General features: G+C 53.5%; 1 protein-coding gene across 1 annotated transcript in view; it reads left to right on the plus strand.

The window, feature by feature from the left end:
• ACSF3 (acyl-CoA synthetase family member 3) overlaps nucleotides 1–25665 on the plus strand; it is a 64556-nt gene that overhangs the window by 25005 nt on the left and 13886 nt on the right. The window contains exon 6 of the mRNA XM_009319898.1: nucleotides 8953–9079. Coding sequence (XP_009318173.1) covers nucleotides 8953–9079 — 127 coding nt within the window. The remainder of the gene's footprint in view (nucleotides 1–8952; nucleotides 9080–25665) is intronic.

Below are 25665 nucleotides of genomic sequence, written 5' to 3' on the forward strand. Positions count from 1 at the left end.
GACATGCTGGTGGGGATGTGACCGCCTGGCCCAGGGAGTCCTGTCTCTGGCTGACCCAGGCAGAGCCCCTGATTTGTTCCTTTCCTATCCTGATCAGACCTCAGCCTAAAACAGTTTGCTCTTTGTCCTCGGTGCTCCTACACTTCCAGAACATCTCTCCTCCCAATGGTACAATTTTTCATCTGTTTTCTTGTCCCTGCTGCATCCCGTCCTCCTGTACTGGTACCTCCGGCAGATCTCTCGATGGTGAACCTTACCTCCGGCATCCCAGTTCCATCTCCCATCAGCAGCTCCCTGCTGTAGGTGCAGGATGTGCCGTATGGTGCTGAAGCCTTGTAGGATGCCTTCACCAGGACAGCAAGTCGCTGATTCGGGGTCAAACTGTTACTTGGGACTTGGGGTGAAATTCAAGTTGAGCTATGGAGAGCCGAAGGCTGGCTGACGATGCTGCCTGGCTGACGAGGCTGCCTGGCTACCACAGGGGCTCGTGGGATGCTTTGAGCTTCGTCTCCGCCGCCTGGGTCTTTGCCCACCTCATGAATCTTGCCCTCAACCCCGTGATCTCTCCCATCAGTAGCCACCTCCCAGGCCGGCAGCGTGGGGATTATGTTGTTGAAGGCAGCCTGGATTAGATCTGCTGCTTTTCTTCTATCTGGAACATCAGTCCTCAGGTTTTCTGGCACAATCCACCCTTGGTAAACTCATGTTGCATTTTTTCCCATTTTCCGTTTGCCTCTGCTTCTTCCAAAAACTCCTTCCAGAGGCCCCGCAGCGTTGGACGCTGCAGTTGCGTATCTTCCAGTTACAATTTCTGCTTCACCATGTTCCTCTCATCTCCTCAGTATCCTGTTTTGTGTCCTGCCCAAGTAATTCAAGTTTCTCCGCTTTGTTGCCCAGGCTGCTTTCATTACTGTATAAACATTTGGGCTGCTTCTCATTGATCACATCCAATGCCTTAGTCAACTCGGTCAGTAATTGCATTCTCATATGTATTTATATCTCCTTTCTTCTTTCTGTCTGTCCTCTGATTTTTTTTTTTATTTGTGGCCATAGCTGTATTTTATTTCTTCCTGGTAGTAAAAGTGGAGGCAGAGATTATGTTAGCATCATGTCCCCTTGTTTTTCAGCTGAAAACTTTTCTTACCACAGGAGGAGCCTTGATGCCAGAAGACTATTTCCTTCACATTCAAATTGAATCCATCTGTCAAGGAGAACCCTCTTTCCACATGTGTTTCCTTTGAACTAACCTCTGTCATAGCACCCTCAAAATCTCTGTTAATCTCTTTGTTAATGTTTTATGCTTTCATTCCTCCTTGTAGGGAGAGGAAGACTTGAGATATGTGTCCTTGGTCCCCTTCGCCAGGCTGACAGTCTTGGTTCTCCCAACGTGAGGGACAAGGGGTGGATTCCTCTCTGGTCCCATCGTGGCTGGTTTTGGTCTTCAACCCTTTTCTGTATCCTTGCCTGTGCCAGGGGAGCCTGGGACACTGGGGTGTTCATGTTTGGTGTTGTGAGGCATGGATGAAAGCAGATCTCCTGCCCACACAGTTGCTGGTGCTTGTTTCTACTCAATTTTTGCAACCTCGCACCTGAGTCCTTCTGAGCTGTGGGTTCAGCCCACATACTTACAGCCTGCCTCCTCCCGCGATACGCTTGTTGGACCTCCATCGGGTCGTGGAGGCTGTTGCTGCTGTAGCATGTCTTGGAGATGTTTGCCAAAGAGCCCTGGACGTGTTGGGGGAGATGCGGAAGCAGAGACCAGAAGAAAATGGGACAGCCTCTGCCCCAGAGTGCTTCCAGCCAAAGGGAGGAGGCACCGGCCGCCGCGGGACGGCTTAGCACAAGGAAGCAATTAGAGGTTCTTGGGCAGCGCGATCGTCTGTAGTCACAGCACATCACAGCCTCCCTGACCTCAACTTTTAAGTGAGGCTTATGAAAAATGAACCGAAGGTGGGCCACTAATTGAATCCTTGCCTGGTCCCCTGCCTGCCCCCGAGCACAAAATCGGAGCGGGCGTTGTGAGGGCACGTCAGGAGCCTTTCTCTAATGAAGAGAGCTGAGGGAGTGGGAAGATGTGCTGACATCTTGCCTCGTTTATTGTCTTCTGAAGCCTGCAAACAAGAGGCATGAGAACAGCAGCGTGGAGAGCTGTTGGCGTTTCTGGAATAGTGTTACGCATCTAATTTATGGTGTTAATATAGATCAAGAAGTTTTGGGTCCGTGGAACAACTGCGGGGAGGACTGACCTTTCCCAAACTTGGGTTGTTTTCTGTGGTTCTTTTGGGATCATCTGGAGTTAATCAGTCTGGTAACTTTTAAAAATCAGTATTGCCTAAAAATACATACAAACACTTTTGTTTTCAGTGGAGCAACATTTGCTGTAAGTAGAGGGTTGGGTTTTTTTGAAAATAAGTTTCAGTGTTCCAGCTCCACTGTGCACCAGCCTTGCTTTTAAATTTATAACCCTTCAAAATGAAAAGTAAATTGATTGTGTTATTCCCAGCCCTTTTATAAAAGTTAACATTGCAGAAACAGATGTGAAATGTGGCCTCGTAGATTACAGTCTGGGCTTGGGGTTTTTTGGTTGGGGTTTTTTTTTTTCTTTCTCTGTACTGTGTCCCCAAGGAGCAGAAACCTGCCTTTTTCCAGCAGGAGGAAAATTGTTCTGGGTCTAAATTGCCTCCTGCTTGCCTTCTGCAGGATGCTGCAGGACACGTAGCTCAGAGGAATGATAATGCTTTTACAAAACCACGCAACTTAGGAGGGAATTTTTAATTGTGAACGTGCATGAGAGTTCAGATTGCCTGGGAATTTGGTAATGCTCTAGCAAGTCTCGCACCTCTAGGACATCCATTCAAATATGGCCCAGGGAGACGGTGACTAAAAGGCACTGTCAAGTGGATTATTGGTCTCCAGCTTCCTTTTAGGAGGCCCGTGAGCATCTCCTCACCTCCCTCGTCACCCACCACACCAGTCCTGGATGTAGCGTGATCCCCCGGTCTGGAAAAGGAGGGCCTGGGCAAAGCCTGGGGCTCCCGTGCTTTCTCCAGGTCGGCGGGGGCTGAGCTGTTGGACGCCGTGTTGGGGCAAGGCTTTGCTGCATCGCAGCGCTCTCCGGGCCACCAGAATCTTGAAGGGGTGAGTGAGTGGTCTCACGAGGGACAGGGAGCGTGTCTGGAAGCGCTGGTGGCAGGTAAGCTTCTGCAGCAGCGTGGTGGTGAGCACGGCAGGGCATTCGTGCTCCGCAGCTCGACCCTGGGGTGCAGGGGGCAGGTGGGGCAGTTCTTCAGGCTTCGTTACATTATTTTCCGTGCTCTGGCATGTTTAAAAAAGAAAAAAGTTACTACTCTGTGAGAATTGCTAAACGGGCTCCATCACTTCCATAAACCTCACACATATAAATTATTTTCTTCTATTAGTCACTTAGAAGGCTAGGTTGCTTAATTATTTTGATCACAGTAATCACTTATTTACAAGGTGGGGAAAAGTGCCAAGCACTTCCAAGCTGAGCAGCACAGTAGGGCTGTGGCAGAGGAGGCAGGGCCGCAGAAACATTTCCTCCCTCCCCACAAATGTAAATGCATTTGCTTTTCTTGGTTGCATCAGTGATGGTGCCCAGCCCGTGCGCGCCCCAGGCCATTCTCTCCTGCTCTGGCAGCAGTGGTGGTGAAGGAAGCTGGGCTGCTCGGAGCCCAGGGTGGTGGGAGCTGCAGGAGTGGGGTTGGCTGCGGGGAACTGGTCCTTCACGGAGCAAGCACTGCGGAGGAGTCGGAGAGCGGGCTGTGGCTGGGTAGGAGAGCGGAACAGGGAGCGGGGACCCAGGGATAGAAGCGTAAGTAGGGAAGAGCAAAAGGAAAGTGATACGAGTTCTGCAGGCCCTTGCACTGCCCTCCTCCCTGCTCCACTTCACCCCATCCCGGGAAACCACTCATCTGCAAATGCACTGCCTCACGCTTCTGGGGTGCAAGAGTTGCAAGGTCCCTCCTGAGGGAAGATGCTCTGATCCGCAGCCTTCGGTACTCACCCAGGGAAGAGGTTCAGATTGTTATTTTTTGGGGGGCAGGGGGAGGGAGGGCTCTGGTAGAAGTGAAATGTGTCCCCCTGAAACCTACTGTTTGCAGCCTGAAGAAGGTGTTTTGGTCTTTTTCCTAAAAGCTTGTCTGCCTTTCTCCGGATGCTATCGGCCCGATAACAAGTTATTACCTCCCCGTACAAGCCTCGCCTTCCAACTTTCACTCTGTGTCTTCCACATGTTTCTGCTCAGGAATCCGCAGTGCCTCCTCTGCTTCCCAGCGAAAGACATGCCACTCTGAGCCTACCTCCATAAAAGTCCCTAATTCCATTAAAGTCCATTACAAGCTCCTCTCCCGCAGTTCCCGGAGGAGCGCGGGGCAGCGTATATCAGAGACCGCAAGAAAACAAATGGCCACTTTGAACAAATCCCAGGGCCGCTTGCCAAGCGGGGATTCCCAGCTACTTACAAACCGCCCTCGCTTCCTCCTAATAAAGAGGTAAAATGGAAGCAGGGAAAATATGCATTTTATAATCACCCAGATTTAGTCCTTCAAAGGATTTATTACAACCTTTTATTTTCATGCGTGGAAAATGTAATCTTATCTAGTATGCTGGCTGGCCCAGCTCAACTCGCCGAATCGGTTTTACAGCAGAAAGCTATCAAAGAGCAACCTTCAGGGGCACGCTGTGCCTGGGTGTTAAAGTTGCTCGAATGCATTAAAGCAGTTGAAACGTGCATTAAAATATGGCACTAGGAGAGGAGGATATCTGTGCAATTAGCAATCTGATGCTTTCAGCAGCTGCTTGCAACGTTGATCCAGTGTATCGACAACGGGTGCCACTGAGATTTGACGGAGGAAGGAAACAAACACACTAGCCATGCTGCTGCCGCCCGAAATCCCGCTTTCAAAGTGGGTCAGCAGCCAGCTAGCTTGGGGTACGTGGGAGTTTAGCAGGGATCAGATGCAAGGGGTTGTAGGAGATAAACGCCTTGAACCTTGAATTTTAATTTATGCTGTTTGCAAGCAGCAGAAGCTGCTGGCGCTGGGGTGGTTTGCGTCCCCTCTGCTACACTGGGGAGCAGTGCCAGCGACATTCAGAGTTCAGCAAGCAAAATCCTATTAAGATAACGTCACGGCCTTTCTGTTTTACTGTTTGCAAGCCAGCCATAACATCATTAAATTACACAACAGGGAGGTGCCTGCTGCCAAGGAGCTCTTCTCGAGATAAGATGTGGGTTGAGCCGCTGCCAAAATTTGAGTTGATATGACAAGAAATTTGGAGCTGGTTCAAGGCTTGATTCATGCAAGACATCGCAGCGTGCAGGTAAACACTGTGCAGGATTGGTCCCTGGGGCAGCTCTGCTGCTCTGATCCGGGGCACGGCACGGGGTTGTGCAGGTGGGGCGGTATCTGGCGCTGCCGGCTGGCACCGTGCAACGCCTGTGCAGGGCAGGGTTCAGCCGGGCAGGCTGGGCCTGAAGACATTTGTCGTAGCCAAATTTACACCCGTTCTTGCGTTCAGTGCCGACGAGTAGCAGACAAAATCTGGCAGGATCCGTAAATGAAGCTCAGGCAGCTGTTAGCAGGCCCTGGCCGTCCTGACCTCCGCCACCCCCTCCCCAACCCTTTTGGGGGAGTTGGAGGCACCCCAACAGCCAAAGGGATTGACTTCGGGGGCTCGCGCTAGTAATTAAAAGGCCTGTAATGTGAGGGCAATTTCGATAGTCCGTTATCGCTAGCTGGGATGGGGTGGACGGGATCCAGCGGGGTTTGCAGGGAGGTGAGCGGGGTGGAGTTGCCCCCTGGGAGAAGAGGTGTCGCTGGCAGGGTTGTAAGGGCTGAGTTACCCGATGGGCAAAACTGGAACCAGGAACACTGGGGGGCACTGAGGTGCTCAGGGAAGTTGCTTGTTTTGTGATGCCACGGCTGGACCAGCAGGAAAAGGAGTGAGAAGAAAGAGCTGCGTCATAAAACTACACGCAGCCTCTGTAACAGCACTGAAACCCTGCCTTGCCCGTCCCTCTGCATCACCCACCACGTCCCTGCCACGCTTGCCCACGTGGGCTTTTTGCCTCTTGCCCTTTTGCTGCTGCAGGTACGGGGGTTCAGTCCTGGGCTCTCCTGGATCCCAGGTTTCTCTGTGCTGTCCTGCTTGTGGATAGTCTGGTCCTCGGGTTCCCTCTTTCAGATCCCCAGGGGAGAACTCATCCAGCACCATCCTCACCTTGCCATCACTCAGCTAAACTCCCGTCATCAGCATTAGGGACCTTTTTCTCCTGCAGTATCTTCCAGGCCGTGGAGATGATGCACAGCCAGGGCTCTGGGGGCATTTAGGTGATTCTGTAGAAGTGCCTGGGCTGTATGTGCACAGAGCCCCGTGTCACCCCACCCTCCAAGACAGGACATCAGGAAGAAATGACTTAAAACAAAAATTGTGTCTTAAAAGCAGCTTTCTAAGCATTTCCCGTTAGAGAAGCTTTGTGTTGTGGTTTAACCCGGCAGGCAGCTAAAGACCACGCAGCCGTTCGCTCGCTGCCCCCCACAGTGGGATGGGGGAGAGAACCGAGGGGGAAAAAAAAAAGTAAAACTCATGGGTTGAGGTAAAGACAGTTTAATAGGACAGAAAAGGAAGGGGAAATAATAATAATGATAAAAGAATATACAAAATAAGCGATGCACAATGCAATTGCTCACCACCCGCCGACCGATGCCCAGCCCATTCCCGAGCAGCGGTCACCCCCCTGACCAACTCCCCCCAGTTTCTGTACTGAGCATGACGTCCCACGGTATGGAATGTCCCTCTGGCCAGTTTGGGTCAGCTGTCCTGGCTGTGCCCCCTCCCAGCTTCCTGGGCACCTCCAGCCTGCTCAGTCGGTAGAGCATGGGAAGCTGGAAAGTCCTTGGCTAGTGTAAGCACTGCTCAGCAACAACTAAAACATCGGTGTGTTATCAACATTGTTCTCACCCTAAATCCAAAACACAGCACTGTACCAGCTACTAGGAAGAAAATTAACTCTATCCCAGCCGAAACCAGGACGCGCTGTTTCCATCAAAGGCTGCACAAAGCCTCCCCTGCCCTGGTATTCTGCCTGGCACTCCAGTACTGCTATTACCGCTTTCCCTCACGGCTGTGTTCCTGGCATTGCTGGCTTTCGGGGTCCCAGATGTATCTCATCCGTGTTGCAGCAGCTCAAGTACAAAGTGGCTCAGGGTTCCCGTTACCGGAATGTTCTCTGTGAAGGGGTGGAGCGATGTGCACAGGCACATCTCGCAGTGACCTTCTGTCACAGCAGTGGCTTTGCCCATCTTCCCTGCAAAGGACTTGAGGTTAACAGAGTCCAACGAGTGGTGCGACGTTCGTGCCTCTCTGGTGCCGCATCTCTTAGCCTGCCTGCATCCTTATAATTACAGAGCCGTGTATGTTATGGGGAGATGAGATACCATGCCGTGTCAGGCAATTCTGTGACCTTCCTGCAATTCTCCAGTTTCCATAACAGCAGGATATTTGTTTTGTTGCCATAGAAAACCTCCCCGTGCAGGTTTGCAGGGTACCGAGTTGTCACTACAACCGTTGCCTTCCAGTGAGCCTGAAAGGAGCCGCGTGTCCCCAAGAACAAATCAGATGGTGTTTCCTGCCACCTCTTCAGGAAAAAAAAAGTGTTAGATTGACAGTTTTGGAAAGTGAAGTTTTCTATCTATCAACAGAGCAGACAGCAGCATGGCACAGTCACGGGAGCGCATCATCTCCTGCCTCCCCCCGCCTCGCAGCGGCTGCCCTCCTGGCCGCATCGCCGGGCTGCGGCGGGCAGGAGGATGGTCCTCATCCCCGAGGACACCGCACATCTAGTACGTCTAGGGTGAGTGGTGGTGGTGCCTTCAACATCAGACCAGGATCCGATCTCCCCGCTGCTGTGGGACAGGCGTCCACGCTTCCCTTCCCCGGGGAGGGCAGGGCTTCGCCGCTGCCGGCCCAGCGACGGGTTGCTGCAAGTGCCAAGAGGTGCAGCTGGTGGCTGGTGTCCCCGGCGGCTGCTATTTCTGTGGCTGAGCCATCCACTCACCCTTTCAGCTTGCTGCTGTCACGGTGAGATATACAGGCCTGGAGGGCAGCAGCACTCCGGGGACGGACACAGAGTTGTCAGGAATGCGTGGGTCTTTCAGGAGGCAGCCTCTGTGACCTGCTTTCATCCATCCCCAAAGAGCCTCCGCTGCAGGGAAGGGCAGTCTTGCCAAGGAGAGATGAGAGACGGGCTCTCTGGGTGGGTGGGTGCCCTGATCGGGGCGCCTGGAGATTGCAAAGCATGACACGCTGTCTCTGCTGATGCCACCCCCACAATATCTCACCCCCCGGACCGTGCTGAGGCTCCGGGGGCAGCAAGTGGGGATGGGGGGGCTTTCCCAAATGGCTTCCTGGCGGAGAACCTGACCCTGGCAGAGGCTGATGGGTGCTGCGGTGGGAGCAGGTCGCAGAGAGCTCTTGTGAAGCCTGTCTGCATCAGGCCATCCAGGGGTCAGAAAGGACCATCCCTTTCCCAAGAGTATTTCCCGACCCTTTTCTAAGAGTATTTCCCGCATGTTTACATGCGAGACCGCTCCTCTCCTTTGCCAGCAGCTGGAAGGCGTCAGCCTGCCTGGACTGCTGTTCCAGGATGGCAGTTCTTGTTTTCGTATAACACGGATGTGTATTTTCAGTGCTTTTGAATATCGAAGGCACTTAGGTGAGCCCTTCCACCTAAGGAAGGAGGTCCTGCAGGTGGGCAGGCTGCGTCGGAGGTTGGTAAAGGCTGGGAGGGCACACGGCATGGGTCCTGCTTGTCCCCCACCGCGCTGCTTAGCAAGCCGCGGTGCTGGGGGACAGGCGGTGGAGGCGATGCGGCTGCAGGGACGACTGCTCGCTGCTGCTCCTCGGGATGCATTCACTGTGTGCTTGTCCTAGGTGACACCGGGTCTCGAGGGCCAAGAAGGGGAGCTGCTCGTGAAGGGACCCTCCGTCTTCCGCGAGTACTGGAACAGACCCAGAGAAACAGCAGATGCCTTCACGCCTGACGGCTGGTTCAAAACAGGTACCGCGATGGCTTCCCCACGGCGTCTGGCAGGGGACAGCGAGGGGAGAGGGGGGCAGCAGCTCCGTTTTGGCTCCCAAGGTTCTCCGGCTGCTGGGGGGGGTTTGGAGATGGGGGAGGTGGCAGCCTGGCTGGGAGCGCGGGCTGGACATGCTTCCAAATGCCGGGCTTCGCTTGCGTTGGCCATAATTAGTCCACCGAGTGATGGGGTATGTTTGGGGTTGCTTGCTTGTAAGCATAATATACAGGTGCTTGATGTTTTCTGGGGACTTAAACTTTGCAGGCGGGTGGGATTTAGCTTAACTTACATGGGGACCGTGTCGGTGGAAAACCCCCGCTAAGCTCCGAGGTGCTGGATCCATCCTGCCTCCCCTCTCGCCGCCGGCGTGGTGTCTGCGGGGGAGTTCGCTCTCCTGGTCAGGGCTGAGTGTTTAAAGGCAAGGTGTGTAGGGTCGAAGCCAGGAGCATGGGCAGTGCGGCCGCGTGCGGTGGGCTGGGGCCGTGGGCTTGCCCACCGGCGTCGCGTGGGAGCTTTTCAAGGAACCGTCATTTGTCAGTCAGAAAATACTAATTGGTGGAAAGCTGAACTTTCTGGGGAGAGATCACAGCGGGTGTCTTCAGTGTGGGAGCAGTTCGGGAAGGGGTTTTGAAATTGCCAGAACATTTTTTTAAAGTGAAAAGTCTGAGTCTTCCAAATAAAGAGACCTTTTAATTTGAAACCAAGGCTCATTTTATTTTTACATAATACCTTGTGGAAATGCAAAGGAAATGTTTCTTTTTCTGTGTTTTCTCATGATTTGCCTTTCCCTTTCAACTAAAAGAAATGTTTCTGAAACATGAAATGTTTCCAGGGATGGGAACACCTCTGGTATTTGCTTCTTTCAAATCAAATTTCACCAGAAGATAATACCCTAATAATAATAATACCTACTGCAGGTGCGTCCTGTGTGCGCCTTGGTAGGTTTTATCAAATATTTGCAAACAGAAGAAAGATCCCGTTATCCCGTGATAGCAGCGGATGCCGTCGGGACCGTCCCTACCTGAAGCTGCTGTGGCTGGGGCGGCAAGTTCTCGGAGGAGAACTCTTACGGCTAATCCTGCCCATCACGTGGGATAACAAATTCAAGAGGGTACCAGGCTGAAGACCTTTCCCAAACAGAATAGATGTGACAGGCCGTGAATAAGTTATGTGCTTCAAATTACAACCCCTGCTCTACGCGTCGCGTGGCGAGCGGTCCGAGACCTCCTCGGTCTGAGTCGCCCGGCGCCGTTCTGCAATACAGATTAAATACTAAACCAGCCGCGGGACGGGTTGGCAGGCTCTGGCCCCGGCTGCCGGTTGGTATCTCGACGTGCCCACCTTCCTGCCGCCGCCGCCGCCGCCGGCCGGGAACCGTTTGGGCAGAGGGGTAAATACAGGCAGCGCGTTTGTCTGCCTGCGCCGAGCCCGACCGCTGATTAATCTTGCCAGTGCAGAAGGGTGGGATGGCTCATTTCTGCCTAACCTTAACACGTACGCAGCTCTGACTTTCCCATTCCCCTCTTTTACTGTGTGTTAGCAGTGCCGTCGAGCCAGGAGTCAGGCTGGATTTCGGATGCCTTCTGTGTAATCTTATTTATTTACGGTTCTTGAAGAAGCTGTGATTTATTATTATTGCTATCCCGAAGCAGACGTGGAGCTGCCCTGCCGGCAGTGTCACCACGGGTCCCCATCCCGGGCGGGTACCGTGGGCTGGGACTGGAGCATCATCAAGCGATGTGCAGGGTGCAGGGCAATCAGCTTTAAAAATTTTTTTAGTCAACACTCCTGATGAATATTTCAGATGCAAAGGAATAGCATGCATTAATTATTGCAAAGAGATGTCTTTAGGAGAAAATGATTTTGAAATTCAGTTTAATTTCATTGTAATGCGCTGCAAACAGGAAGGGAGTATGTGTGTTTAATTGGCTCTCGGGGGTAAGGCCGGGAAGATGGCATGCCTTTGTCACAGGCCATTAGTGATACAGACTGCATAATGAGAGAGTACAATCAGCTCACAGCTGCCGGCTCCTACGGGGAGAGAATGATATTAAATAGAAATCAGTATAAATTAAACTTAACCCTTTCACTAGCTGAGCAAAGCTCAGAGCTAGAAATAAGGGGGGAGGAGTGGAGACAGGCGTGGGGGGTTCGGGCTGGGTCGGGGGGTGCCTGGCCGACCCCCCCTAGAGGCAGACCCCCGACCGGGCTGCCTCCCCGACGTCCCCCGCAGCTGCCTAGGGAGGACAGCAGGCTTTTCTCTCTCTTCCCCATCCCGTTCCGCCACTCTGCCTTTCCTTCCTTTCGCTCCTCTCCTGACCGCTTGCTCCATCTCTCGCGGCTGTCGCGTCGATGGGGCTATTTTTCTCCCAAGCCTCATTTAGCTGGCAGTGCCGCGAGCGAGCCCCGTCGCCCCTTGCTCGCCCTGCCTGCCCCTGCCGCGGTGACAGCCTTTGGAGATCACTCGGAGATGGCAAACGTCCCTGTGGTGGTAAAAAAACCGCTTCAGGGAACCGAGGAGGTTGTGTCCCATCACAGTGACTGGGCTCTGGAGGGTGAATTACCCCTCATTAAGCAGCGGTGGGTAACTTTGGAGTGGAGACCATACTGGCAGAATCCGAAAGAGGCAAACCCTGGCCGCTGCTCGGCTGTGATCTGCTACATCTGCCCTTTGCAGGTCATATCGGTCGGTGTTTTAAAGCTGAGGCTGTGTGCGTGCACATGGTGCTCCCGTAAACCCAGGCGATGGTATTTCTGACTCCGTGCTAGCATTCCCCTCGCTGCCGGACCCTCGTGTGGGTTCCCACCAAGTGACCTACGGGTCACCTAAGGCAGATGATGGTGTGATTGCAGGCGGTGGCCGGGTCCCCCATGTCCCCCAAGGACACGGGGAATGTGCGCTCAGCTGCGGCAGGGACAAGGTTTGGAGAGGGTAAACTTGGAGACAGTGCGGATAACTCCTCAGCTGTCATTGTTAATGGCAATCTGAAAAACCAGCGGGTCAGCAAATGAAGAATAATCACTGCAAGGGGAACCCCGGCGTGTTGCACCTCATCGGGAGTCTGTCTCTGGAAGGGCACTGCTCGGGGGTGGCACCGCACGGAGACGGGGAACGTGGGGAGGGGTGTCCCACGGTTGGCACTCGCCGTACTAGGAAATGTGTGATGTCTCCGCATGCTGAGCACCGAACGCGGGCTCTGTGCACACCCTTCCCATGCGTTGCTGCCGTCTCATGAGGTGGCGTGACCTACTGGCTTTGCTGAGTATAATCAGTTTGGGGCTCTACCTGGGTATCGATCCTCAGAGTTTACACACACGAAGCCAGGAGTCGCCGCGGCTCGTTCCCTCCGTTCGTTTCGTGTCTGGAGTTGACCTGGAACTGCTGCACGGGGCTCGCGTGGTCTGAGCGCCGATTCCCTTCCATACCTGCCCCCAGGGTGAGCGACGACGCTCAAACCTTGCAAGGCGCCCACTGAAGTGTTCCATCGGGTGCTTTTCTGGGCTGCCTCCTGAAATGCAAGGCTCACAAAGGAATCTTGAATTTTTAAGTCTTTTCTGGCTGTGGGTCATTTATTTCCCCAGTACCTTCCTCAGGCCAGTTCTCTGTTTCTGGTTGTTGTTCCTGTAATTTGAGTTGTCATGGGTTTTTTTTCAGAAAGTATAGGAACCACAAAAAAAAAGGGCCAACACTTACATGGCAGCAGTCATTTTCCTTTCTGATTGACAGCTCCTTTATTAAAGTCACCTTTTCTCCCATGAAACTGTCTTCCCCAAGAAAACAACCTGATGTTGAGGATGGTCATTCCCTCCACCATAGGAGGAAAAAATAGCAATGCAGGCTGCGGCCACCAGCCCTCTCTCCGCAGTGTGCTCCTGCTGCTCCCTGCTCGGTTTCTAGGGAAATCTCGGAAAGACCAGGCATTTAGTGCAACAACTGCAAACCTGTGTTTCTTCCCCCCGGGACGAGAGGCAGACATCGTGTGTGTGCCGTGCGGGAAGCCTGTGCAGGCATCCCTCTGCAAACGTGTTTTGTGCCTCCAGTTACAGAAGGAACAAGTACGTGTGTATGTGTTATAGGGAAAAAAAAAAAAAGCGGACAAAAAGGCATGATGCTGCAGTGACTTTTTGATGAATTCAAGATCGTGGCTCTTTTGAGAAGCAGCTGAATTTGTGGTGTTGCGTAGGTGATTTACTGTTGGTCCTGTCCTCTTTATTCCCTCCGATTTGCACCGTTGTCTGCCTGTCTCTCCATCTCTCTCATTTCCATCTGAGTGAATTTGATTATTTTTATTGTATTAATGCTGTTGACAGAGCTGCTTAGATCAAAGTCCCCTCCAGCCATTTCCAGGGAGACTGCTGGGTATCCACCTGCTGTCATACATCCAAGCGGCACCGAGCCCTCGGAGACCGAGACAAACCCGAAGGAAAAATGCCTACGGCCGTCTGTCTCCTGTCGCTGCGATACCTTCCCAGCTGTCCCGTGCTCTGCGAGACGAGAGGCAAGCTCCGAGCACACTCACATGCCCGCTGAGCAGGAAGGATGGAAGAAAGAAATAAGGAAGGAGGAAATGTTTTAGGCTGAGGGTGGTGAAGCACTGGCACAGGTTGCCTGGAGAGGCGGTAGATGCCCCATCCCTGGAAACATTCAAGGTCAGGTTGGACGGGGCTCTGAGCAACCTGGTCTAGTTGAAGATGTCCCTGCTCACTGCAGGAGGGTTGATGATGACCTTTAAACGTCCCTTCCAACCCAAACCATTCTATGATTCTACGAGCAATCGCTGAGCAAACCCCGGGAGCTGGAGGAAAGCAGCAGACAAACACCAGCTTCTCTGGTCATCCCGCTCCCTGATCTTTATTCATCCATCCCAGCTTTGCGATGCTCGTGTCGCTCAGGCTCTGGCACTGTCAGACTGTGTTATCTCTGCCCGGGAGGCAGCCATCGTCAGGCAGAGAGCAGCTTTGGAATCGTGAGCAAGGGGACAGAGGGTTTGGGAGCGCGATGGAGTTGCACAGCGCGGTGCCCAGGCGCTGCCCGTTTGCCTGCGTGTTTTCCTGCCTGCGCAGGGCCGGGCAGGGTGCTTTCTCTGGAGGAATCCGGCAATACGGTGGTGTGCACAGGGGGAGTGATACAATCAGAAAGCAGACTTCTCCCCGAGGGAAGGCTGGCTTCCATTCACATTTGCCCATACATCCAGAAAATTAGAATCTGGTGTATTCAGGGAGATTTATTTTCAATTACAGGTTAAGGCTGAGACATGAAATAGCACCGGGTTTGAAAGTAGTGCATAAATCCTGCAACAAATCCATGTATCTCAGCTCCATATAATAAGATTTTATTGATTGCTATATTGTATCTGTCAGAATAAAACTCTCTTAATGCATGCATCAGGATGGAGAAGATAGAAAGCTTGTTGGTAGTAGAATCTGGTTCAAGAATCAATGCACTTTGATTAATATGTCGTTAAGAAAGTAAGAGTTATTTAACTTGTTTGATGCACATTTCAGAATGATGAGTCATATCTTTTAAGTTTCTTTCTTTAAGCTGCACTTAAAAAAAACAACCTTGTAGCTGTTTTTCACGTTGCTAAGTCCTGGTTTATCACTGAATTCTTGCTAGATCCTCTTACGCAGGTCACAAACCCCCCAGACTCCCATTAACAATAATTCCTATGGCCCAAAAGACTTCCCACGTGCCATTGGTGAAGGCTTTAGAAGAAAAGGAGAACGGGGTGGACCTGCTGTCTCTTTATTCCTTCTGGATGTTCTGCAGTACAAGAGGGAGCTCCAGGGGAAAGAAAAAAAAAAGAGGAATGAATCTGGAGTAAGACATGATCAGGAGAAATGAGAAGCAGCCATCAGTTCTGGCAGGCTTGGGCAGTCGGCAGCACGCTGTGCGTCTGCCTGTGCTTGCTGAACATGCCATCCTCTCGGCTCAGGCCCTTCCACCTGTGATCTACAAACTTGGGCACCAAGGACAAGCCTTGGCTTAGTTGGGAGCATCCTACTCAGCACTGCAGTTCCCAGGTTGCTCCAGAGACGGAACCTGCCCTTGCAGCAGCCCTGAACCCCCAGTCAAGGGAAGAAGCCCGGTGACTCTCTCAGGCTGGTTTCAGGGACCTCCTCGTGTCCATCTAGCATCTCCAGACTGAGCTCTCCAGTCCATAGCCGGACAGCTCTGCTGGCACCAGCTGCAGATCCTTGCCATTCCCAGCCCCGGCTCTTTGGAGATTTCCACCCCACCACTTCCAATGGAAAAGGGAAAGCTGCCTGCAAGTTTTCCAGCCCGGAGAAATCTGGCGTTTGTAGGAAATGCCCTGGGCAGGTCATCCTTGGCCAGACACAACCCATTCCTCCTCTCGGGCTGGTCTCCGAGGAGAAAGGGCAGGAGAAGCAGCAAGCGGTGCACACCCCATCCCTCCAGCACAGGCTTTTTCCCTGGCACTTGCCTGTCCCCAGAGACAAGCAGGTGTTTCCCTGCCAAGGGAATTGCTTACTTTCGTGGGTGTAGCACTGACACCTGAAACAGAAAATACTTTAGCCTGATCAAGGCAGATTATAAATAGAAATGCATCTCATTAGCATCCTAATCTGCAGGTTTTGTGTTTGTTTGCAATGTCTTCCCTATCACAAATCCAGTTAATGCAAATTCTATTTTTAAAGAAACGATTCCTTAATTATAATGTGTTGCAGATGATGTGACTTACTGGTTCGGTAAGCCCACCAGATGAAGCGTTGCCTCCCTCTGAGGCTGGGCTGAAGGAGCTTCTTTTTTGAGTCTGTCATAGCTTAAGCTCATGAGTCGGGCGAGATGGCAGCGAGCGTTGTGCAAGGCTCTATCTCCACTTTCCAGGTACATGATCAAGCGTTAGAGCTGAAAAGCAGTGGGAGTGAGAGGCAGGGAGGAGGTACGCTCACCTGCTTCGTTAGTGGCTTATAATTTGGACCCGCGTTCCCACAAATGACGTGAAAGGACGCCCAAAAAAATGCCCCAAACGCAGCTGCATGTGCTGCTTTAGGAAGGATATCCCACCGGCTCTTCATGGGACAGGAACGGGGGCTGCAGGCACCTGCCGGGCAGCCTCTCCAGTGAAGCCGGACCGGCCGGCCGCTGGGCTCACGTTTCCACCCAGCCCTCATTTAGGAGGTGTTTCTAGAAGTAAAAACATGAAGATGGCATGGTGTCTAAATCGGCCATGTGTAAAGGTTCCTTTAGAATCTCAGAATGTTCCTTACGCGCGCACACACACTTCTAACACTGTGGAGAGAGAATTCGCTTTTTCTGCTTCCTGCCTCAGTGTTTATACTTTCTCCTTGAGCAGTAAGGAGACAGTATCATCAGGTTTTCCCGATGGCTGGAAGTCTTAGTGTCATCAGGACACAGCGAAATGAAACCCGTTGTGTTTCCTTGACTGGTCGTGAGACGGATGTTTTCAGCAGTTCAGAGAGTGACTTGGGATTTTGGTAGCTGTAAGTGAGAGCAGCTTTTGGCACGGAATTTGTTTACTCTCTGCAAAGCTCTGCTCTAGTTGTATCAAACATCTTGGATGCCAACCGTTTACTTGTTTGAGAACCTCTGCTGCACGGAGTTCAATTTTCAGAGGCGTGGAGCAATTGCACCCCAGCTGAGAGTCGGTGGGAACGGCAGGCGCCCGCATCTCCAGAATCCAGGCTGTTCCCTCTCAGTCTCTATTTGCTTTTACCTTTCAAGCTGTGCTACGGCAGCGCTGCTCTCGCAGCCTGAAGGGAGAAGGGCTCGTAAAGGTTCTGACCGCCAGGTCAGGTTAATCCCTTCCCATCCCAGGGATTGACGCAAGGAGTCCCATCCGCAGCTCCAGCCGGGTTATGTTGTAGAGAGGTCAAGCTGAGCTCTGCAAGCCTGTCAGAAGATCTAGCAGGAGAATTGCAAGCCGGCAAGTGGGCTAAGAGGGGAAGCGCAGGACTGAGCTCAGGGTGTGGTAAAGAAATGGGCTGAACAATCGTCTTTCTCGTGGTACTTGGCAGAGCCCGTTGGATCATTGGCAAGGCTTTCTTTCAAGTGGCTACTTACCACTATATAAATAGCATGTCTCCTCCCGTGCAGAATTAAAAACCCCACAGGGAGAGGTCAGTATCAAATCATCTGAGTGAGATCCCTGAGCAGTCGTGCAGAGGACAGGACCATGGTCCCGTCGCAGGCACTGTCAAAGCGCGTATTCTACGGGTGGGAAAGGCGGCTTCGCTGGCTGGGGGGGACGCCTGCTCTTCAAGCTTGGGTGGTGATGGGGGTTATCTTCAGTCCTGACACCTGCCTGTCACCAGAGATGCCCAGCTCAAGAGGAAATCTGTTGAAACTAGACCTTCCTTCCGCCTTTGCCCATCTATCATTTTTCTGCCTTATTTTGTGTCCTCAGCTTTCCCTTCCTCCTCATTTGCCGGGTTTCCCGTTGCTTGAGGCACTCTGCTGGTGCCCACGCAATCTGTTTAGCGTGCTGAACAGTTTTCAGCGTTTGATTTACGTAACCCAACACAGCCGTAAGTGGAGCACGGGGCAGGGTCGGGGAATTGCACAAATTGATTACAGCTCGTAGGACGAGCCGAGAAGCCGCTGGCCTGATTTCCTTCCTTCCCCAGCACAGGAAAGCAAGGGATCACTTTTAGCAGGCGTGATCCAAGACCAAGCGCCGTGAAGCGGTGAGGTTTTTGTTGGGTATTTTATTGGGCTGGTAATAGTGCTTGACGAAGAGCTGAACGTCTCTGGCTTTGAGAGGCTCTTTAGTTTCAACAAGAGTCATCCCTCTGGGTTTCGCTCAAGACAATTGAGAACATATTTACTTACGACTAATGGTATTATGCTGTAAGCAAAAGTATAGGCTTCTGTATATTTAAGCAAACAATTTAAGGCAGATACCTTTCCTCATATCCCACCGCTGCCTCTCTTAGTCAACAACCTCCCATCGTTATCTCTGCTTTATTTAATAATTTGTCTCACCCGAGACTGCGACAGGTCACGGCACGGAAAAGAAGAGGTAGTGCTCTCTTTAGCTAAGATGTAATTGATCCCTCAGCTGTTCTGCAGAGGGAAGCCAAAGCAGAGGGGGTTTAGTCTAATGTTTTTATTATTACAATTATTATTTTTAGCCGTGCACGCATGGTTACCATGCTCTTCAAAGTTTTGCAGGCTGAGGGGCAGCCGCGTTCAGCTGGGCTGCCACACCTTGGAGCATTTACTTATTTATTAGTCTTTGAGTTTTCTTTTTCATCTTGTTGTCTGCAGGGATTTCTATAAATATTTAAATGCTAATGTGGAAAAAAACGTTTTTCATTTTTACTTACCCATTTTCTTTTCTGGCTTGTCCTCCGGGCCAACCCATCTGCGGTAATTCTGGCTGTAGGCAGCAGGGGGGCTCCCTCCGCCCAGCCTACTTGTGTCATATCAGTCACCCATGAGTTCCTGCTAATGACGAGTGAACCTACAAAGTCTTGGCCACCTGGCTTGCAGAAACGTTCAAAGCCTCGGCTGGTTTATCTGCTATTTTCCATTAGAGGAGTATGGCGCCCTTGGAGCAAGGGGTGCAGCCTCCCCGGGCTGGGGAGGCTTCATCTGCTGCTTGTCCTTCAAGATCTGTGATGTGCTGAAGGCTTGGAGAGGCTCCTGGTCATGCTGAGCTACCCAGAAATGAGGTACAGCACCTCTGCCAAGGGCAGGCAGGAGCCAGGATGCTGCCAGACTCTGCCGAGGTCTGAGTTTCTGTTAATCCCTTTGGTGCTGTCCTCTCCTGGCTGAAAGCCGGTGCCCAGGACTTTGTCTGCTGGCATATGTCATGTAAGGGGGTCTAACGCCAACCCAAGCCAAGGCTGGAGCAGGGACCATATGCGGCAATCCCTGAGGCCCTGAAACAATAGTACGGAGATGGGCCTTTGTATTTGCTAGCCAAAACCTGCTGGCCATTTGGGCATGCTGGGAAGCCCGTCTCACAGGGGTGGGAGAGGGTTTGGAGGGGCTGCGGTGGATGATGCTTTCCAAGCTCCCCTAATGTGTCTGCAGATGAAGCTGAAGCTGCTAACTCTGTTCGTCCGTGGGTTTTAGAGAGCTGCCAACACCACTGCCAGCCTTAAACCAGCCCTTTGCGGTCACCTGGAGTCCTCTATGTCTGTGAAGGAACATGAAATGGTGCCGAGGATGGGGTGAGCTTCGCAGTTCACAAAGAAGGAAGCCACCAGATGCATGGACGTTCTGCGCCCATCTCCTGCGCATCCCAATCAGCGTGGGCATGAGGAGCAGGCACCGAAATGAGGCTGAGGGAGATCCCTCAGCCTCGACTTTGTGTGCAGAACCCAAGGCTCCAGACTTCGGTACACAACCAAGAGCCCACCTCATACATCCACCACAACTTCACTGGTGCAGTCCCATGGCTGGGGTTATAGCCTATTTTCATGAAAATTGGACCGAAAATAACCTACACCTTTCCTGTCCTGGAGTTTCCTGTGCTTTTTTCTCTTCGGAACATCAGTTCTTTAAGACCAGAGTGACCAGAAGATGCACCCTTGGAATGAATCCTGCGTGAAGGCATGGTGCAGCAGGACTAAGTGTCACAAGAGGTTAACCTGCCCCTGCCTAAATACTGCCTTGCCTTCTCTCCTGTGCCAGGCAGAGCGCTCTGATGGAGCAAGGTGCCCCAGGAGAAGAGTCCTCTTGAGAGCAGAGCCAGGTCTGTGTGGTGGCATGAGCCCACTCACAGCGGTCGGGTCGGGGTTGTAGAGCAGAGCACGGGGGAGGGGGGGGATTTGCACCGAACAGGTTCAGGCTGGCGAAGGACATGGGACGTGCAGGCAAGCCGTGAAGGTACAGCACGGGGTCAGCGAGCACCATCCTGGCTTCTCACCCTGCTGCCTGAGAGGTACAGTAAGCTCGAGGAGCCTTTAAAAAATACGGCTGTGAGAAGAAGGTATCACTGATTTATTAGCCGAGACAGCGGGTAGCTGCACTCCTCGTCGGTCCAGCAGCAAGACCCCGGCTCCCCCTGTCCCCTAGCTGGAAGCAGAGTCGGGGGAGAGCGCAGCTCAGGATTACTGGGTTGAAATCAGACTTGTCTTATCTGCAGCTTTCGCCTCCCAGGTACCTGGAGATACTGCCAGCGCTCCCTGCGCCGCTCCATCTCCCGCTCCACCGGCACAGCCACACGGCGTGGGGAGGAGTGCCTTATTAGCACAGCTCTTTGTGAGATGCCCTTGAGTGATTTTTATTTTTTTTTTCCCAGGTGTAAATGCCAGGGGAGGCTGTACCAGTGCTTCACGTTCTTTCATCTCGGCAGGGTTTTGCCCTTTCTCCCAGCGTGGCTCTGACAGCAGGCTCAGCACTGCTGCCTGTGGAATACAAACTTCCCCGTTGCAAGAGCATGACAGGAATTCATTCCAGGCTGGATTTCCCCCCCACACCCCACCCCCCACTTTCTCTTCTGCCTCGTGCTGGATGCTCCAGGGGTCTCTGGAGAAGTTTTGAGAGTAGGGAATCAGTTGCTTAACCCCCTCTCTCCCGGGAGCAGGCAGCTCGCAGCAGACCCGACAGCTCTCGCAGATGGGGAGGACTGCAAAGCAGCGTGAAGCTGCAATGCGATTCCCGTCCCCTGACCGGGTCGGGGGAGAGAAACCGACACATCGAGACGGCTGCGTCCCTACATCTCTTAGTACCAGACATCAGGGCAGTTGGAGGGTCTGTTCCCCTCTTGCTGAGTGCACAGTGCCTGCCATTAGTGCTAATGGGAGTTAGGCACACGCATGGAGAGGCAAGGATGCCCCTGAGCTACAAATCTACTTGGCAATTTTATTATGTAAATAAATGGTGCTTGCACATACACCTGCTGCTGCTGCTGCTCGTGGTGATGTTCATGGCAAGATACGTAAACAAACAGCGATTCCATTCTAATAGATTTATTTCCTTTCTCGTGAGCCATTAAATTACCTCCAGATTTCACGCAGGTAGAAATCTGTAACAGCGTCGAAATCTTGCTCTGCCTCAGTGGACGGTGGCCCACAAAGCGTGACGGCCACCTATTACTCTCGGATATTGTTTTGGGGGGAGGCGTGGGAGCAAGCAGTACCATCCTCGGTGTATCGGTGTCTTTGGATGTCTTCACCTCCACCCAGGGCTCCCACCACTGCCAGGCAGTCTGCAGTGAAGGCAACGGCAAACCTCCCCGTGCTGGGCTGAGCTTGGAGGCTGCGCAGCCCGTGTCTGGAGAACAAGAGTCCTTGTCCAGACCCCTCGGGGCAGCTCCTCCATCTGACCAGAGGGTGAAGGGCTCTTCCCTTCCAGGGGGGGTTGAAGCAGAGCTTGCTCTGGACCTTGAGGAGGCTCTGGGCTGGGATTTGCTAGGAAATCCATTTCCCCCCCCCTTCTGCGGAGCATCAGCACCGGGGCTCGGCAGGCTCTCTGACACCGGTTGGTGGGACCTGCAAGGAGAGCAGCCGGCTCCTCTCCAAGCTGACCTGCCTGTTCACAGCCACAGAAACGTATCTCTGGGCTGCAGCTCCTCTCCTCCGCTCCCTGGCTCCGCTGGAGGGTTTTGGCAGCAAGACGGGTAGCAGATAGGTAGGGCTGCTGCCAGCGAGAGCGCTGAGGCGCTGTGCCGGGGCTGCTGGTGCCAGGATAGCTGCTGGTTCGAGAAACGCGGTGCCGGCACTTCTCCCGGTGGAGAGCTGGTGCCAGTGGCTCTGCTGGGCAGGGCCGGGTTGCTGGGAAGGGCTTTTGCACTGCACCCAGGCAGGACCGGAGCGAACAGGAGCCCTGGAAGTTGCTGGGGAGGGGAGATGGTTTCCTCATGAATAATTGGTGCGTTATTAATATGCATGTGTTTTCTGAAGAAGTTTCAAACTCTCCCCCTCAGGCGCCTTTGATGCTTTATTAATGATTGCGGTGCACACCAAACCCTTGGTACACCACAGCGGGAGCGGTGCCTTGGAGCAGCCCCATGCCCCTGCAGAAGCAGCCCATTTATTTTTTGGTCATCGTCTTTCGTGAGCCCAGGGAAGGCATTTTGCTGGTCCAAGCGACCAGGTGAGGGTAGGTGGACTTGAGTAGCCCTGAAGAGCCGCTCCGCTGCTGTGACAGGCTCCAGAGGCAGCAGCAAGCCGGTCTTTGGGAGCTCGGCAGGTCTCACCATTGTGGTCTGCGCAGGGTGGAAAAGGTGCGCAAAAGCAGAAGCTCAAGATTTCAACTTTACACCCTGGATCAGGATTAACAGGAGCTTTTCTGGGTCCCCTTGCAACTCAAAAGAGGATGCAAGAACCTGCGGAAGGGACGGGGAGCGCAGGGTCAGGGGCTGGCTCTGGTTAACTTTGATGCCGGGAGGCTGCCAGAAGAGCCCAGGGTTTTCCTGCCACGTTTCCCTGCTGAAGCGGTCGGGGACGCGAGGCAGCAGCAGGGGAGCAGAGGAGGAACGGAGCAAGCGTGATTTCAGAGCACGAGTGTGCTGAAGTGCAGGAGTGGACGGGGGGTGACGGGGAGAGGTGACGAGCCTTCGGCAGCCCGGGCAGGCGACCTGTATGAGCTGGGACAGGCGCTGCTGCACAACCGGCCTCTGCGAAGGAGCCAAGATCCAGAATTTCAGAAGTGCTAATTACTGTTAATTAGCTACAATTCCTGTTCGTAACCCCTGTTCTTAGCCAAGATGGCTGACAGCAGTGACAAAACATTATTCATTTCCATGCAATAAATCAAGCCAAAGTTGCTTCTGTTATTTAGCCTATCATTTAGCATTTCATTAAATAGATATGTACACATACATCATCGTTGCCGAGGCTGTGTCAATCCCCTTCAGGAGCAAGGCTGCCTCTAATCAAACCCAGCAGCGCAGCGCGCTGCGGAGAGGCTCTGGATTGCCATGTGCCAGGTTAGCATCTTGCTGAGCATCCATCAGGCGTTGGGAACTCATCGGCCGGTCGCACGCCCACTGTTCAACCGGAGAGTTACTAACAGCAACGCTGCTGTTGCTCCGAAAGGGAGATGTGGCTTGGAGAGACGAGGTCTCTCTTGGATGGATGAGGTCGGATTCCCGAGCTGGGGGCTGACCTGCGACCATCTGCAGGGTCCCCCTCGGAGGTAGCACGCTTGTGCCGGGCTGGTGCTGGGCTCTCCGTCAGCTCCAGCATGGAAAGAGCAGCAGCTGAGGGGCTGAGAGTGCCAAGCTCGGGCTCAGAGCTGCTCCGCGTCACCCTCGGTCAACCGCTTAATCTTTGCACCTCTGACGGAGGGGAGATAACGACAGTTCGTGGGAGCATTGCTGCCGTGTGCAATAGCAATAAGGTTGTAAGGGTGAAGCACGGGTGGCAGTGCCCCACACGATAGGACGTGGTGGCGGTGGAGGGTGAGGAGCAGTGCCGTGGTTGCACTGTGCACTGGAAACGTCCCCTCTGTTTGCTGCTGGCCTCTGCTGAGCTGGAGAACGTGTTCATTTTCACTGTTGGGCAGAAGTAAAGGAGAAGGTGTGGCATTAAAATGAGCCTGGAGCTTCAAAAAGTAGCGAAGTGCTGTCACTACAGTAAGTATTTCTGGGCACACGCAGCTCTCAGAGCACTGAGGAACCTGTTCACCAGCGCGGAACAGCAGCTACTGCTCTCGTGCAGCCACAGCAGCGCTGGGCTCTCTGTGCCGATGAGCGTGGGGTTGCTGAGCCGGGCAGAGGTGGGAGCTTTCTGCTGCAGCTCTGCCAATCCATCTGTCCGGTCCAGCCTGGGGCGGGAGCTCCCCTTCCTTGCACAGGACCCCGGGGTCCTGCACTCGGACCTGGGCACCCCGGGGTTCAGCCCGGGCCCTGCTTTGCCACAGCATCTTCTTACCTCGCACCGTGCTCAGGGGAGGACTCTGCCTCTCGCTGCTCCGGGGCTTTCTGGTTGGGCTGCCTGGTCCAAGGGGCTAACGGGAGCAGCTCCGATTCGCCAGTGCGGCACCACGCTTTCGGTGCCCTCCCTCTCCCAGCGCTCCATAAATAAATTCCCCTAGTTCATCCTAGCACACTGTATCAATCTTGTTTAATAGACTGGAAAGCTTATTGCATGGCAGCAGGTCGCAAGGAGTGTCGAGGTGATGGATTGCGCCTTCCTGGAGTCGAGCGTCGTTGATGTATAATGAAATATTTATGATTTATTCCAGCTAATAAACTGGAGTGAAGTGTGTGATGTATGTGAGCAGATGGGGGATCTATTGATGCAGTTTTCATTGCGTGGGGGGAGGGAAAGGTTTATGTCCATAACGGAGACATATCGCAGAGCCTCCCGTCCCTCTGCCCGTCAAGGTGGGCACTCAGCCGCAGAGAGGACAGATTATCTAATTCCTACGGACGTCCTTTAGCACTCGCCTTCTAATCGTTTGTCCACCCCACGTCTCCTCCCGCGGCTTTTTGTCAAGCACAGGAACCGCTGGCAGTGGTTTCTCTGAGCGTTGGGCTTGGGGCTGGGAGCTGCGCAGGGAGCTTGTGCCGGGAGGGATGGGAAAACCATTCCTCTCCCTGGCCGTGGGCAGAGCGGCTGCAGGATTGTCACTGCCGTGCCGCGCTCTGCGGCTTCCCGGTCCCACTGCGTCTGCGTTACCTACGAAAAAATAACTTCCGTGGATTTAGGAGACCAGTGAGACACTGAACTGCCCCGGAAAGAGCAGGGAAACTTGAAACCCGTGAAAAGAAGTCCTCGTCCGTGTGAGGCGCGATGGGCACGTGGAGCTCGTTGCTGCAGGATGCTCCCAAAGCCGAAAGCTTGGCGTTCAGAGCGGGAAGGAGCATTTCTGTGGTCTGCCGCTGGGCTGTGTGTAACAGCCCGGGATGGACCCAATCTGCAGGCAGGAACCTGATCCTGCCCAGCTTCTCCGGAAAAGCTGTGCCCAAAGGCAGGAGGACGCGCCTGCCAGCTCTGGTCCCACAGCTGCCTTTGAGCGGGCAGGGCGGCCGTCACAGTTGAGCGGGCAGGGCGGCCGTCACAAGCCTCGGCTGTGCCCCCCCGTGGCCGGCCCCTCTGTGCCCCCCCCCTGTGCCGTTCAGCTGTGCGTGCGGGTGAAATCTGGCCCGGGGACTGAGACTCGCTCCCGCAAAGCCCTGTTCAGGCAAAGGGGGTTTTGAGCCCCCAAATTTTTGCTCTGCTCTCCGAACCGATGAGGGCTGATCAGGGCTCAGGCTCCTCACCGCCTGCCCAGACTGTCGGACCGATCCTGCCTGGAAAATAAATCATCATCTTAATCACCGACGTGTGTCTCTTTGCCAGAGGGTGAGCTCTGCCTCAGCCAGGGATGGACCAGGAGCATCAACAACCGTTTTAGGGAAGCGGGAGACAGGTGGGAGTTAATCCCCGTCTGTAGAGACGGATGCACAACCTCCTGCCCACTGCTCTGCGGTGTGAGCAGCGATCCGGGCCGCTTCGCGTCCCGCGTCCCACGTCCCACCGCTGTCCTGCCAGCTGTTCCCGTTTCTGCCTAATTAGCCTCCGGATCAGCGTGCTTTGAGATCCTCCGCTGAAAGGCACCGGAGAAGGGCAAAGACTGATTATTCTGACTGCCTCCCTGCAAGCTTCCCGGGGGTCTGCCAGCTGGGAGCCTGCCGGTCCA

The sequence above is a fragment of the Pygoscelis adeliae genome, unplaced genomic scaffold (genome assembly GCF_000699105.1).
Source record: "Pygoscelis adeliae isolate BGI_AS28 unplaced genomic scaffold, ASM69910v1 Scaffold323, whole genome shotgun sequence".
Lineage (NCBI taxonomy): Eukaryota > Metazoa > Chordata > Aves > Sphenisciformes > Spheniscidae > Pygoscelis > Pygoscelis adeliae.